At 45.4% G+C, this 15,812-nt stretch overlaps 1 protein-coding gene across 3 annotated transcripts; it reads right to left on the bottom strand.

Moving 5' to 3' along the window:
- Positions 1 to 4,034: 4,034 nt before the first annotated feature.
- LOC103062094 (uncharacterized) lies at positions 4,035 to 11,048 on the bottom strand. 3 transcript variants are annotated; one of them, XM_088134614.1, is made up of 5 exons: positions 10,885 to 11,048; positions 7,450 to 9,939; positions 6,530 to 6,652; positions 6,274 to 6,345; positions 4,035 to 5,788 (listed from the first exon to the last, which is right to left on the bottom strand). In XM_088134614.1, exons 2-5 carry the CDS (start codon positions 7,958 to 7,960, stop codon positions 5,346 to 5,348), a joined length of 1,149 nt encoding a protein of 382 aa, XP_087990740.1. In that variant the 5' UTR covers positions 7,961 to 9,939; positions 10,885 to 11,048; the 3' UTR covers positions 4,035 to 5,345. The 3 variants fall into 3 exon arrangements, with proteins under 3 accessions (XP_087990740.1, XP_087990738.1, XP_007439118.1); XM_088134612.1 differs by having other exon boundaries at positions 7,450 to 7,994; XM_007439056.4 differs by lacking the exon at positions 10,885 to 11,048 and having other exon boundaries at positions 7,450 to 10,451.
- Positions 11,049 to 15,812: the final 4,764 nt, after the last annotated feature.

The raw sequence follows: 15,812 nt of genomic DNA, 5'->3' as shown, positions 1-15,812 counted from the left end.
GTTTGGTTTCCCCTTAACCGTTGAGACTTCCAAATCAGCCACATGATGACTTAGGGCTTTGGCTTACCCGTGCTGTCATGTGAAGCCATAATGTAGCTGCTTTGCTTCTGGATGTGCTAGCTTCGTACGAGAACCCGCTTTATGTCTTGTTTATGGAAGGCTGCGTTTTCCTAACAGCATCCCGTTTACTGTCATCAGGGGCTTTTAAGGTGGCTTTGATCTGGCCAGCACTGTTAAGTATCTTTATACCTTTTTAATTACAAGTCCATTTAAACAGGTGAAAACCCCATAGGCTTGCTAAAGGAAGGGTGAGATGTAGGTGAAACACAGTCAAGAACATTAATTACAATAAAATGGAATATCAAGAGGTTTCTTTCAGCTAGAATAACCAAATTCTTGTTTATTTGCTGGCTGAAGAAAAGATGATGATGATGTAATGATGGTGATGACGGTTCCTTTATTTAAATAAACAGAACAAACAGGAAAAGGTCAAAGTGGTTTGGCTTGTTATCTTTGACTGAATCGGCATATAACAATCTTGTGTTCTGTCATTTCAGATTTCCTACGGCTTTGTCTCGTTGCTTCCCGCAAGCCACTGGTCCCTCTTTGGTTCTATGAGCACAGTTTTTTTTAACAAGTACTTCAAGTAGTGCAATTATTTCTCAAAGAAATAACAGCTACGTAGCTTTGTGAGTTTGCCATTGGTCCTGAGTCTAACAGACGACTGACTTCCTGTAATTTACATGGAGGTTTACTGCTGCGAAAGAATTGTGTGTGCTGCGTGCCTTCGAGCCAGTCCCTGCAATTATCATGGCAAGACGTTCTGACTAGAAGAGTTGGGTGAGTTTTACCTTCTTCTAAACAGAGACTTAAGAATTTAAAATAATATACAATTGGCCAAAATGGGCAAAAAAAAAAAAAATACAATTTGCAAAAAAAAAAAAAAAGGATTTTGATTTAAGAAAGTTTTAAACAGATTGGGAAACCAGAAAGATTTGGAATATTGGTTATTTTTGCTGTAAGACTTGAAAAACAAGTATATAATTAAATAATATACTCGTGGGAAACAACTGAAATGGAACTAAACCCATATTAGGAACTGAGGCTTGATGAAGGTCTCAAATGGACACTAGAGGGAACTAAAGGATCAGATAGAAAAAAAGTAAAAATGGCTTAAGCCAGCTATAACCTCTTCTTATCTTAAAGAGTTTTTTGATAACTGGACTGAGATATTAATAACTGAAATTTCATAAAGGGCACAGGTGTCAATGGATAAAATTTTAGGAGATGATGAGAAAAATTCTAAAAAACTTTTACCTGACCTTATAGACATGATAGAGTTTGAAGATATGGAAGGCAACAAAACTGAGATCACCAAAATGGGAATACAAAAGACAAATCAGGGAAAGGACAAGAAATCCTGGACAAAGTCTCTTCATGGGATTTACAAAGTAGGCTGGTGAAAGCTTTGAAGACTCCTTATTAAAAATTTCATTAAATTACAAAAAGAGAGACAGAGAGAGAGAGATTCCTTCCATTACTCAGAGTCTGCAGAAACATTTGCAGCCATAATAAAACATTCTCTTAAGTGTTCTTTCTGCCTCCATCAGTTACCTGCCTATAAGGCAATGTGGATGAGCTTCAACGCTTCCTTTCTTTTATGCCCCATCTTTCTACTCTGCGAGGACTCTAGGTATGTGAAATATCCCTTTATCTTTTTGCACAACTATTCAAGGTAAAATTCAAAGGGATTTAGTCACCAATAAATGTGCTCAGGGTAGTCTGACTAGACTTAAGGAGCATCGAGTTCACCATGCTAGAACACTCTGTATTTGATAGTCTTCCACATACTAAAGTTTATAATCCCCTACACCCATCTAATGCTCCTACCCCTTCTTTTAGACACTTATAGACTCTTGCTTTTTATATATACTTTCTGTTTTAATACATTTGATATAGCTTCTAGCTTTTCATAATTTTTTTAGAGTCTGATGTATCTTCTATGCTTTTTAATGGACTGTACCTCACCCTCCTTATGCTGGTCTGGGGTACAGTCCATTAAAAATGGTCCATGGCTGGCTGGGGAGTTGAAGTCCAGACTTCTCAAAGTTGCCAACGTTGAGAAACACTGATATATAGAGTCTGGCTCTATGCATCCGATTAAGTGAGCGGGAGCTCACAAAACCTTATGCCTTTTAGTAACATTTGTTAGTCAGAAAAAGTGCCACCAGATTCCTTCTGATTTTTCCCCCAAGAAACTTGTCTGTTTCTTTGCTTCCTTTTTTCCAATTCTAAGTTCTCTGTTTTGCTGTCTTTTTTCAGAAAAGCCAGTAAGCAGAACTCTGGCCCTTCTTTTCTTTCAGCTCTGCTTCTTGAAAGCTAAGGAAGATGCTGTGTGTATTCAAGGTTGAGAAAAAACTTTTGCCTTCTTCGTGTCTGTGGATATGAAAACAATGCTCCAAACCCCAATTTTTCTCCGCTGCTGCCATATCCTCTGCTTTTCCCTTTTTTAGTATGGCTTTAGTTTTGCAACTCAGCTCCTTTTTTAATCCAACCTTCAGAAGTACAGCACAGTCCGACTTGCAAAATTCTGTTTTGCGAGCCAATCTTAATAAAAGTAGTTCTGACCTTCCTGCAGAGTTTTCTGGTCTGACCTGCTTAATAGGCTGACATCAGTCTACTGTAGCACAGTGTTTCTCAACCTTGGAACTTTAAGATGTGTGGACTGGCTGGGAATTTTGGGAGATGAAGTCCACACATCTTAAAGCTGCCAGGGTTGAGAAACACTGTAAGCAAGTCTGATTGTACTGTACTTTCTCCCACTTCTTATACTCCAGTGAACTGGGGAAGTGTCTGCCTGATCTGCTTCTGAATATTATCTCACTGTTCTTAAAAAATACTTCAGCCCCCTTTGCCTTGCCAACAGTTTTATTTCTTAAATTTATATGCTGCCCATCTCCCCCAGTGAGACTCTGGGTGGCTCTCGATTAAACAGTTCCTACATATTTCCTTAAAAGGCAATCTTCCTGACTCTCTACACATATCTTATCAGGAAATGTGCATGCATTTAAATGTGCATTAACCCTTCAGTAGCATGCATAAATAGCAAGTAACCTACAATTTCATCACAGTAATCCTCTGGATTTCTGAGTTCAGGAGAAAAAAAAGAATGGGACATTCCCCAGGCTGTTTGGGAAAGTAGCTGCAAAAGTGAAAAGAAACACATGAGAATAAAGCCCTGAATTGCCCTGGTGGCTTTGAGATTTGTAAAGGAGCATTTGTCCAGTGACAGCAGCAAGAAAAATGTGAGAGGTAGCCACCGGCAATTATGACACGTTGGGGTACAGGGTGGAACAGCACGGTCTTGCAGCTATGAAGCCACAGGACACATGGCGAGACTTGAGAAATACTCCATGAAATTTCATGGCACAAATGAGTCCTTATGCTTAAGAACAGTGAGCTAATATTCGGAAGCAGATCATTAATCTGATCTTACACCACTCCCAAAATGAATGATTGCATAACATTACAGGTGGTTACTTGTTCAGCGACTGTTCAAACTTGTGATGGCGCTGAACGAGTGGTACTTACGACTGGCCCTCCAGGTTCCAGCCACTGCAAAGTCCCCCTGGTCACATGATCGCTCAGCGCCCGGCTCGTGATTACGTCACACATCCCATGGTCACCATTTGTGACTTTCTTTGCTGGCTTCCTACAAGCAAAGTCAATGGGGAAGCTGGCAGGGGGTCGCAAATGGCAACCACGTTATGTCCTCGCTTAGTAACTGCTTGGGATTCGCTTAACAGCAACTGGGAAGTGCTGAAACTGTCGTTGCTAAGTGGCATGGTCACATGTCATGTTTTACAACCACGTTGCTTAGCAACAGAAATTCCAGTCCCAATTGCCATTGTTAGTCAGAGACTACCTGTACACAGAGCAAGGCAGTAGGCCTAGTGTCAAACTGACTCAGAGTGCCATGCAACGTCAGGGAACATCAGGACAATACATGGGGTTTATTAGCAAAGAAACACACCTTTGAGATTACGAACTTTATTAGGCTGCTACACAGGTAGCAATACTAACTGCATATAATCCTGCAATGCAACTTAGACAACAGCGAACTGCAAGGAGTGTTGCACAAAGGCAAATACCTAGGGAGGCCCAAGTTCATGAACCACCACTGAGGAGGCCAGAGATGGCGGGGGCCTTTATGCCGAAGGCAGCTCTGGAGTGACGTTCCACAAGGGACCGCACTGGCCAGATTTCTGTCCTTGCTCCTTCGGAGACCATCACCCCCAGCATCCTGCCAAGACAGCTGGGACCGCCCAGAGAGTGCAGGTCTGGGAAGGCAGGATCAGGGGAACTCTATCGTGTGCACTCCTCAAACGGGACACCACTAGTCATTGTCGACACTGCTTCCTACTGCCTTCCTTGGCTTTCCCTCTTATTTGTGAATGCGTTGCCATCCTGCTGGAAATTCTGGCATTGTAGACGGCTTCTGAGACAGCACCTTGAGGTGTTCTGCTTCTCTGGTGGACTGCTACAGCCGGGAAGAAAGGAACATCACCTGCCCTGCCCCCATATTCACTCCCGCAGCACCAGATGGCAGCCCGCCTTGTTCTGTGAAAGTGTTTTGTTAGCTACTACACCTTGCAGTGCAGGTCACCATGACCTGGCTGCAGGAATTGCTAGCTCCCCCTCATGATGTGTTCCCAGCGCCCACGCCGGTGGAAGAGGTCATCCAGGTTCAGGACAGCTAGACTGGTGGCCTATCGAGCAGCTCCCTGGGCTAATCTTGCAGCATTCCTGGGGAACATACGTGATTGGCCTGTCACTGACTTTTTCTGCTTCTTGTAGGCATTGTTTCATTTGGAGATGAATGGCAGAATATTCTGAATGACTCTTGAGCATGGAGGTGGTAGGCACTCACAGCAATGGGTGGGCTATGGTGACTAGAAACCGGCTCCATTTGCTTCTAAATTTGGAAATACAGTGCTTGGGCAACTGCTGTTCCACTATGTGATCCTAGGGGTTGGTTGGCAAGTGCAGGTCATGAGAGAAGTGCACCCCCTTCTGGAACAGTGGGGTTTGGTGCAATCAATGGGGCACCGTGTTCAGATGCCATAAAAACTCTTACGAGTTCTTGGTCCCAGCCAACTGTTCTCACAATGTGAGGCCAACTCAAAACCTACCTTGTGTGTTCTGAGTCAACCAGAGTTCAGTAGTGTTACTTCCCTACCTTTGAGGGGGAGGCTAAGGGCTGATGTTTATTCAAGTCCTGCAAAAGAAACTTCCTGGAGTGACTCTGGTGAGAACATCTAAGTCCTGCTGGATGTTCCTTTGCGTCACGTGTGACAAGTTCCCCCAAATGATACCTTGCCTGGTGAGCCCGAAACAGGCCTGGACTGGTTGCAGAGGGCCTGGTTCAGTCTTTGCTGGTCACAATAATCTTCCACACGAGAAGAGGAAGGTACAGGGGTTGGGGGAAGCAGCTGCTGCAGCGTTTCATTAAGAACCTGTAGAGACTGCAGAGTCGCTTGGTTCAGCCTTGAAATCTCCTGACGTGCAAGGGAGCGCTCTCTGGCTTCATTCTCCAAGACCTGGAGGAAGGCATCGGAACGCTTCCGCTCTGCTGCTAATTCCCGGGCAAGGAGCTCCCGATCCTTTTCTGCGTTTTGAAGAATACTGTCAGCAATGATCTGCACCATAGGGGCTCTTCTCTTCTTATTTCGCAACATGGACAATCTAGCAGCTGGTGATAATGTGGCCAGTTTGGGTACATGAGTGCCTAGGAAACAAGACCAGGAGAAGGGTTTTGTAAAGCATGTGTGTGCGCGCCTTTGAGTCAGTGTTGACTTCTGGTGACTGCCTGGACAAGTTCCTGCAGTTTTTTCTGAAAAGATTTCAGAAGTGGCTTGCTATTGCCTTCCTCCTAGGGCAGAGAGAGAGGGACTGGCCCAAGGTCACCCAGCTGGCATCGTGCCTAAGGCAGGACTAGAACTCACAGTCTCCTGGGTTCTAGCTTGGTGCCTTCACCACTACACCAAACTGTCTCTCTCTCATAAGGCATAACAGCTGCTTAAAAGGAAGGGAGATTATCAGGCTTGATACACAAGGAGTAGTATCTTCCAGGGAGGAAGGAGTAGTATCTTCCAGGGAGCTGTTTAATTTACACAAAGTAGTGTTTTCAGAGGTTACTACAAGTCAACACCAACTTGATGACACATAATAAAAAAACATGCGCTTCAAAACAGAAGTGAAGGGGATTTGTACCTCGATCCTCAGAAGCAGAAGGCCCAGGTGCGCACGGCTGTCCTTCCACCTTGAACTCCTGTTCCGGCAACCCTGGGAATTAGAAACATGATACCTGAAGGATGAGCTTCAGCAGAGGAACCATTTCAGCAGCTCTCATCCAGATAAAACACGAACCAGTCTGAAGTCTTGATCAACAGGGGAAGATGTGTTGGATAAAGGCCCCCAGAGACATCCTGAGGTAGAAATGCTATTGTTTAATTAAAACTGTACTTACTTGCATCCAAACTATGCTGTCCTTCTACCTTTTGCTCTTCCTCCTCCTCTTCCTCCTCCTCCCCCTCTTCCTTCTCTGGAGAAAAAATTACATGACCCTCTGGGTGAGCTGTCTGTTCAGGAGCTGAAATCACAGAATAGATAGGAAAGAGATTTGTGAAACTCTATGACTTTCACCAGGGCCACAAGAAGAAAACATGCTTAATTTCAACAGGAATCTGTTTGACGGTTGCTTTCTCTCGGTGTTTCTGTATACGTCTTAACCCCCACCAGTATTTATTACTTCCTTAGGAAGTTGACTTCATTGTCCTAAAAAGGAAAGTGCTCAAGAAAAAAGTCCCTGATGCACTGCTGCATGTTGACACAGGAATTCTCTAGGACACCATCCACACATACAAGACAGCAAGGACAATAGGTATCCTTGCAATTTAGCAGTAGGACACCGTTTGTTAAAGTTCTGCAGCTCAAACCTTCCCTCTAATATTTCCAAGGATTCAGAAAGAAGAGAAGCTCTGGTTGAAATGGGCAAGAACTCCTGCAACGGACTAACCAGGGCTGCTAATTTTCAAAACTGCCTGCTACTGAGGATGTAACCCCCACCCGCATCTCCTGGTTGGTAACTTCTGAAAAGCAAAGTGGAGGCACATCTCACAGCATCACTAGAACCCCTAAGATAATGGTCGCTTCCCACTCAACCAGCCACGTATTGACAAGATGGTCCACACGCTACTCAGTAATGATGTCATTATGGCATCATCTGGCAGAGTCTCAAACGAAGGAGCCCTGCCAGGCCCTGCTTGACATCCGAGACATCAGTTACCGTGCAGTAAATGGCTGAACAACATCCATGGGTTTATGCCAGAGGGCTGTAGTGGAGTGCAAATACCCAAACCCAGAATTCGCCTCCCGATGACTTCTTACCTGATTCTGGATGTGCGAGGTATTCTCCCCCATCCCCCATGTGTATGTCTTGTACTTCCAGGTCTTTCTCCAGGAGAGGCTGAGCAAAAGCAGCAGCAACATCGCCGTGGTCTTGATGGGGCACCTGGTTTGGCATGGGCCATCGGAGGGTAAAGCTGCGCGCTACCCGTTTCGGTGCCACACTAGCGTCCCCTCGGAGAATCCGGTGCAGCTGGGGAAAGAAGGGGCACATCGCTGGGGTATTCCCAGAGCGGGAGTTATGAACTACCACTCTCTTGTATTCCAGCCGTAGAGTCTTGGTTTTGGTTCTGCACTCAAAGGCGGATCGATGATATCCCTTCGTACGCAAGTCCTGGGATATTTTCTCAAAGATGTCCAGATTCCGATGGCTGAACCTCAGCTCCTGCTGGACCTTCGCCTCACCCCAGATCTCAAGCAGAGCAAGGGTCTCTTCCCGTTTCCAGGTGTTCCCTCTTCTGAACTTCCCTGATTGTTTCCCCTGCTGGCTCATCTTCCTGAATCTTTAATCGCATGGGGCGCTGATGCTAAAGAAAGAGCGGTGGAGATGGTTTGGAGGCAGCCAGTGAGGGCTAAACCTGCCAGAAGGAATAGCGCAGCCTAGGCTGTTTCAGCAGAGGACTCCTTAAACAGGCTAACCTCGTGACCAGTGACCCCTGGAAGGGGGCTTAAAGGCCAGAAAGACACCATTTTAAAAATGGTGCTTGGAAAAGCCTTACAGCAGACCGGGGGAGGGGGGGGGGAGTCTAACAAATCCTGATTAGTCAGCATTTAAACTGAAAGGTGGTCCACTTCTTCTACCAACTATAGAACTTAGGAAGGGTGCCACTCAGGACTGTAGCCAAGTAGTGGTGCTAACATGGTTCCATTGGTATTATTTGATTTGATTTATATCTCATCTTTCGAACAGCAGTTCAATAACCACCCTGTGAGGTAGGTTGGGCTGAGTGGGAGTGACTGGCTCAAAATCACCCATTCAGTTTCTCTCCATTTCTAGTCCAGGATCTCCCCACTTCTAGTCCAGCACCTTCTCACCGCTCTACACTGGAGTGAAAGAGTGGCCCAAAGCCCACAGAGAGATCCTGTGGCTGAGGGGGGACTTGAATTTGGACCTCCCCATTCCTAGTTCAGCCCCTTCACTACTATCCCACAATTGTTCTTGGGCTCAGAGGGAGGATGGCCCAGAGTCCCCCAGGAAGCTTCCATGGTTGAGAGGGGCCTAGAACCTGGGTCTCCCCAGTGCCAATCCAACACCTTAACCACTACACCACGCTGACTGTATCTGGTGTTCTGCAGGGAGACAGGTGCTTCTGCAGGAAACCATTTTCATGAAGCTATAAAAATGGTGGCCAGAGAAATGTTAAGGAGCCAGCATCACCACACAGAGAACAGTAAGCATGGAAACCCAGTTGAGGAGGAATGTGAGAGAAGCAACCAAGAAGAATGAAGGCAAAAATGCTCAGCTCCGAAGGGACTCTCAAATTGTGACTGAAAGCCAGTATTGATCACTAAGGCAAACCTACTCCATTGGGGTGATCCCTGTGTCAACATTTAGTGGAGATTCCAAAAGCAATGGACAGTGTCTTCTTCAAGACCCACCCAACCACTGGTGATCAGATGGGCAAATCTACAGAGGTTGTTTTTTGGCAACAGTACAGAAGTGAAGCTGAAGTTAGAAGAATGGGCAAGCAGCTTATTGGAGGATGATACTTCCAATCAAAAACTCAAGAGGATGAAACAACTACTGCTATTCTTTGATTTTTCTCCAGACAAAAGATCAAAGGCTTAGTAACAACAGAAAAGTCAAAAGCAGTCATCTCCACTTCTGGAGCACATCTTGACCTTCCCCATGCCCAGTGTGCCCATGGCAGGATTGGTTGATTGGAGACCAGAAGGGAGTCTGGGTGCCAGCCTTGCAAGGTAGCCAGACAAGAAGCACACCCAGGAGTACTAGTTCTATCTTTATTGTATGGCTACATTACTCCACTCTTCTCTACTGCTGGTCCCTGACTTAGCCTCCAAGTTAAGCGTAACAGATTTAATACACCTTGAGGGTGCCCTTGGATGGTGATGAAATAAGAGGAAAACTATTACTGTACTTTAATCCTGTTAAAATTAAAGACCTGTCTCTCTCACGGTCTGGGGAGATGAAGGCAAATCTGTAGGAACAAGGCGGAAACTCCATCACAAAAGCAGAAAAAACTGCTGCTTTTGTGCTGCTGTTAGGACCTGATGGTATAAACACTACAGTGACCTGGAGACAGACTTTGCATTCACACAACATGCTTAACTGGGTTAGTTAAAGAACTAGTGACTGCACCACATTGGTGGCCTGGCATTGCCACCAGTGTGCAATATACCAGTTGGTTAAATTGCACAACATGGTTGGTTAGAATTAACTATTGTTTGTATTTTGTTGTCTGGCCTGATGCACAAACTTAGGCTGCGTGTCCAGTTGATGATTCAAAGTCCCTGTGAAAATCCAGAAAATTAACCTAAAAATTAAATTGTTTTAATTTTATATATAGTATGTATTTTATATATATTCATAGTTTTAATGTCTTTGTAAGCCGCCCAGAGTCCCCTATTGTGGGGGAGATGGGCGGGGGAGAAATCCAATCAATCAATCAATCAATAAAATTAAAATTAAAATTTAATTAAGTTAAACATTAAATTTAACTTAATTTAACTTTAGTCTGTGGCAAGAACACCACCAAGCCACACCGTTGCATCCTACCCTTCCTTGAGAAAGGTGGCTAGATGCTCTCTCCTCATCACCAGAGAGTCGGAGAGCCAAACTCCCCAGTCCAGAACTAACCACTGCGCCACACAGCCTTTCCTGTGAAGCAACGGGGGATGCCCGCTGGCTGGCAGCAAAGAGACCAACATTTATGTTTCCTGCTGAATCTGACCACAACAGCCTTTCCATTCGCCCTCACTCTGGACCAGTGTTTCTCAACCTTGGCAGCTTTCAGATGCGTGCCCTTCAACTCCCAGAATTCCCCAGCCAGCCTGGCTGGCTGGGGAATTCTGGGAGTTGAAGGGCACGCATCTTAAAGCTGCTAAGGTTGAGAAACACTGCTCTGGAGGGACGCAGCTAAGGTCAGCCACCAGCGTCCTTGAATCCGATCCTACGCACGTTTCTTTGGGAGAAGCAACTCCCATTCGGATTCCCTGAACTTACTCCTAATTAAGGGCGCAGAAGACCGGGGGCTGCGCGTCTCCCCGCGAAGACCCTCGGAACCGGCCACGAATCAACCTCTGCCCGCCAAGGCTTCTCCAAATCCTCCCCTCGGGCACCCCGCGCCCCCTCGGCCGGCCTGCCCCCCGCCCCCGCGCCCCCTCTCCCCCGAAGACCACCTTCCGCATTCGGCCTCCCCCCGCCCCCCTCCAGACCCCCGGGGCGGGGGGACTCACCCACAGACCCCTCCCTCGCGCCCAGGGCCTTCCCGAGCTCCGAAGAGGAGGGGCGCCGCGCGGCCCCGCTTTCGCCACCGGGGCCGAGGCGGAGAAGAAGGGATCGGGGCCCCCCCGACAGAGCAACCGAGCAGCCCGGAAGAAAATGGAGCGCTTTATTTTAGGACCGGAGCTCCAGGAAGAGGAGGCACTTGGAGGGGAGGAGCCTGGCAGCGCCCGGTGGCTCCCGAAGGCGGGAGCGGTTTCGGTGGGAAGCGGGCTGGGGAGGCGCGCGGGTGGCAAAGGAAATGCTGCTTTTACGCACCGTTTTTTTGCTGGTCCTGCTGGGGGCCGTCGGGCTGAAAGGCAGCCGCGTGCAAGAAGAGCGAGCGCGGTTCTTCCTGCACCCCCCGGCACGCGCGATTAGCTTTTGCAAATAGGCGAGGGGAGGGGATCGCTGGGTGGGAAGGCGACGTCCGTGGGAAGGCGGGCCAGCCTCATCGGGGGCCCGAAGAGGCGCAGAGGGTCCTGCTTCCCCGTTCCTCTCCGATCTCCCCCCTCCATGGAGGGGGATCACCACCTTCCTTGCTTGAAGGCCACGGGGTGGCCCATCTCTCTGGGGAGGTGGGGGCTAATGTCTTAGACTCGAGGCAGATCATTTCAGAAGAGGAATGGGGGACAGGAGAATACAGTTCCCACGTTCGGCCAGTCGAGGAAACGAGGGAGACTGGCCCGGCTGGGAACTTCTCCCAAAGGAGAAGAGCAATCAACCCACCTGCCCGCCCCATGATTTCCTTCAACTGCCATCCACAAAGAACAAGGAAATGTCAGTTTAGCTGAGTGTCTTGATTAACTCAACTCTCTCTAGCAATGTTTCTCAACCTTGGCCACTTGAAGATGTGTGGACTTCAACTCCCAGAATTCCCCAGCCAGCCGTGCTGGCTGGGGAATTCTGGGAGTTGAAGTCCACACATCTTCAAGTGGCCAAGGTTGAGAAACACTGCTCTGTAGGCTATTTCTATAAAGGAAATATTCTGGAGAGATGCCAGATCCCTTCCCATTTGTTGACCTGTGCCTATATACAGAAGGAGGTTTTCATCTGGAATCACTTCTTCAACAACAGTATTTTCCAGCTCCGTGCCCTTCAGGTCTACTGGACTACAGCTTCCATAATCTGTTGTCCTAGTCCAGCACATCTGGAGGGTGCAGCCTCAGTTGGTGGCAACTGCAGGATAGTTGCCAAGACAACCACATAGATGCCTCCATAGACATGTTCAAACTTAGACATTTGGAGGGCATCTTGAGCCTTTTAAAAGGAAACATGATGAAACATGAAACATTTGGAATTGGCAGGGGAGGAATACATTCACTATGGCTTTAACAAATGCCTACCAAATGACACTGGGCAAAACAGGAGCACGGGGGTGTCTCTTGCTTCACCGAACTGACAAATGGAGGAAAAGGAAAAGACCCCCCATGTGGACAATCCATGGTGCATGGAGGAGGTGGCTCTGGGGGACGCCCTTGAGAATGGTGGTCTTCTCCGGCTACCATTGGTCCAGCAGATTTGATGTGGAACTGCTGTCTTCCAGTCCCTGAGGTCTGGGATCAGCACCTATTCTCCACTTCTGTTTTGGCTGCATGGAAGACTGGAGCTTTTTCTCTTTCTCCCTTCCCTTCCCTTCCCTTCCCCTTCCTTCCTTCCTTCTACCTCTTTGTCTCTCTCTTCATCCCTTTCTTCCCTTCTCCTCCCCTTCACATTTCCTCCCTCCCCTTTCCCTTCCTCCTTTCTTTCTTCCTTCAACCCTTTCTTCCCTTTTCCTTTCTTCCCTCTTCATCTTTCTCTTCATCCCTTTCTTCTCCTCTACTTTTCTTTCTTTCCTTCCTCCCTCCCTCTTTCCCTTCCTCCTTTCTTTCTTCCTTCATCCCCTCCCATCCCTTTCCCTCCTTCCTTCCCTCTTCCTCTCTTCATCCCTTTCTTCCTTTCTCACCTTCACCCTTCCTTCTTTCCTTCTTTCCTCCCTCCCTCCCAAAATCATGCATGGGTAAAAGATCAGCATGCAAGATGGACCAATGGATTTTAATATAACCGAGTACTAAAAGTTCATTGATACAGTTTAAGATTCCACATTGCAACTAATCTTTAAGAAACTGCCAGTTATTGTGTCCTGGTGTGGTATCAAAGAAGAATATCCACAATCATCTGAAAAGGCTGTTAAAATACTCCTCCCTTTCCCGGCTATATATTTGTGTGAGGCTGGATTTTCTTAATCAACCAGAACAATATATTGCAACAGATTGATTGCAGAAGCAGATAGGAGAACCCAGCTGTCTTCTATTAAGCCAGACATTAAAGAGTTTTGCAAAAATATAAAACAATGCCACTCACTTTGGGGGGGGGGGATAGTTTTTTTTTTAATGTAAATATTTATATTAACATGTAATGGATTTATTTTTATTATTTTAAAATGCATTAATAAATACCATTTTCTCAGTTTTAATTTCTAATATGGCAAATATCGATAGATACATGCCACATAAACAAAAGCTTTTTGGGGTCCTCGGTATTTTTTTAGAATGTAAAGTTTGAGACCAAAAGGTTGGTAGGACCACTGACCTAGTGTACATAGTCTCCAAATAAGTGGATCTGAAAAATACTTTTAAATATTAAAATTAATATAATGCCCATTTTATTTTTTATGGTCATTGATCAGTGTTCAAGTTCATCAACTTAATGGACAACACTCAACAACAATATAACTTTCAAATAAAATTAGAGAAAATAATCCTTAATGACCAAACAAATTATTATTCTATGTAGCTGTTTACTCCATTCTTCTCTAAACAATGAGACTGAGCTAATAAGCAGCTTTTTGTTTAATGCAAACTAGTAAAATTCTGGTATGGAGGAAGATCCTTCATTACTGACAGAATAATATGTTGTGCGTGGAATGATTAAAATATAAATTTAAATATACATTTAAAGTATAAGTCTGCTCCCTTGAATTGAATGTGATTCCTGATAGTTTCATAGATATTGCTGCACACTTTTCTTGGCAAATAATATTGAAGTCCTAACTCCCTGGATATTTTTTTCCCTAATTCCAAGTCTACTCTAGGATATCCTGGTGGTCTCCCATCCAAATCAGGTCCTGCTCATTTTTTTCGAAATCAGATAAAGTGAGTTGGGTGCTGCCAACCATTGAGGCATAAAAAGACACGACTTAAACCAAATAAAATCACAGCTCTTGAACTAACTTTCTTTTTGCCACAAATTATGCTGAAGAATATTGAAGGGCAGGTTTGACTTCAGCTACTTTGTTTTCGCTTTAAGATCTTCTGGGTGGAGAAATAGTCATTCGATTGCCTTTTCTTGCTCCTTTTCTCTTTGGGTGAATAAAATAGAGATTTTTTTTTAAAGGCTTCTCATTCAGAGCATTTCAAACGGAGGAAAAGAGAGCGTTTGTTTTCCTGGAAAACAGGATGAAAGATTATTTTTTAAATGTTTCAAAAAGGCTTTTCGGGGAGCTACTTTGGGACAGAAAGAAAATAGGGATTCTGGGACTTTTTTTAGAAGCATATTTCAAAGTCAGAAAGACCGAAAAGATTTTAGCCTGCGGCGGCTTCTCGCTACCGATTGGCTACTGCTGACTGACGTCATAATGGATTTATTCCGTCAACGATCAGAACTCGTGTTCCTTTAAATTGGATTGAGCCCCAAAGATTTGTATAGAAATTATGCAGTTTTTCAGAACTGGATTTTAACGAAAGCAGGATTTTAAAATTAGTATTAACGATAATAGTCATAAGTTCAAAATTTAACTCCAGTGAAATTTTTAAAGACCACTTTGGGGAGATTACGACTATTTTGGAATACTTTAAAAAAATACTGTTTTTTTTTTTAAAGGGAAAGAAACAAAGAAGTTCAAAAACAGCTTTTCGTTGTTTTAAAATAATTGGATTCCCCCATATATTTTTTAAAAGTATTCTTTAAAAAAAAAAACACCCTCCAAAATATTCGCAATAGTATCGCGTGCGTACTTTGAATATACATCTTACTACTTTTATAAAAAACAAAACCTTTAATTGAATCATATACACACACGCCCTGGCGCCCCCCACTTTCTTAAAAAAAAAAACACTTCGAATCACTCAGGAAAGACAATCCGAATTGCCCCAGGCAGTTTCCCATCCCATTTTTAGATCGATGGGCGACAAAGGAACGAATGAGAGGAAACCGGAGGATGATCCACTGACTTCACCCGAGTCTTTTTCGCTCCTCCTGCCTTGTGATCTTATTTTTTAGACCTGCCAAACAACCCTGCGTAAAGTCGTCTTTGCTGTTGAAGGGGTTCTGGATTTTCGAAGTTCAGCCGAAGTTGGAGGAGTGGAAAAAAGGAGGTCTAGAAAGCCGTAGCGCTCCGGATTTAGGGAGTCTTTGGTGCCGGAGAAAAGCGGCGAGAATCCGCGGCTGACGCCCCCCCCCCCCCGCCCCGATCCTGATTAAAGGCGACTTCGTTTCCCTCCCTTTGGGTTAAATCAGTGTTTCTCAACCTGGGGAACTTGAAGATGTGTGGACTTCAACTTCCAGAATTCCCCAGCCAGCCATGGCTGGCTGGGGAATTCTGGAAGTTGAAGTCCACACATCTTCAAGTTCCCCAGGTTGAGAAACACTGAGTTAAATCAAAAACCTCCAGGTCCAAGAGTTGCTATGGAAGGATAATTCTTGCTGCAACTCAATCCTATGCCTCTTTACTTAGAAGCCAATGGGCTGGAGTCTGGAGTAAGGGCACCCAGGAAGGATAAAATTTTCCCCACTCACACTCAACTCCTGGGGACTGGACGGAGCCTCCAAGGAACTGTCTTGGTAGTAAAATGGATTTGCAATTTTCTTCTTCTGGGATGTTTCTTCAAATTCCCAAGCCCTGGGGTTTCCTGGTGGTCTCCAA

This window comes from Python bivittatus, unplaced genomic scaffold (assembly GCF_059951505.1).
Source record: "Python bivittatus isolate LINGU-HERP-01145 unplaced genomic scaffold, Pbiv_v1 ctg000080_np1212, whole genome shotgun sequence".
NCBI lineage: Eukaryota > Metazoa > Chordata > Lepidosauria > Squamata > Pythonidae > Python > Python bivittatus.
This window is presented reverse-complemented; position numbering and strand designations above follow the sequence as displayed.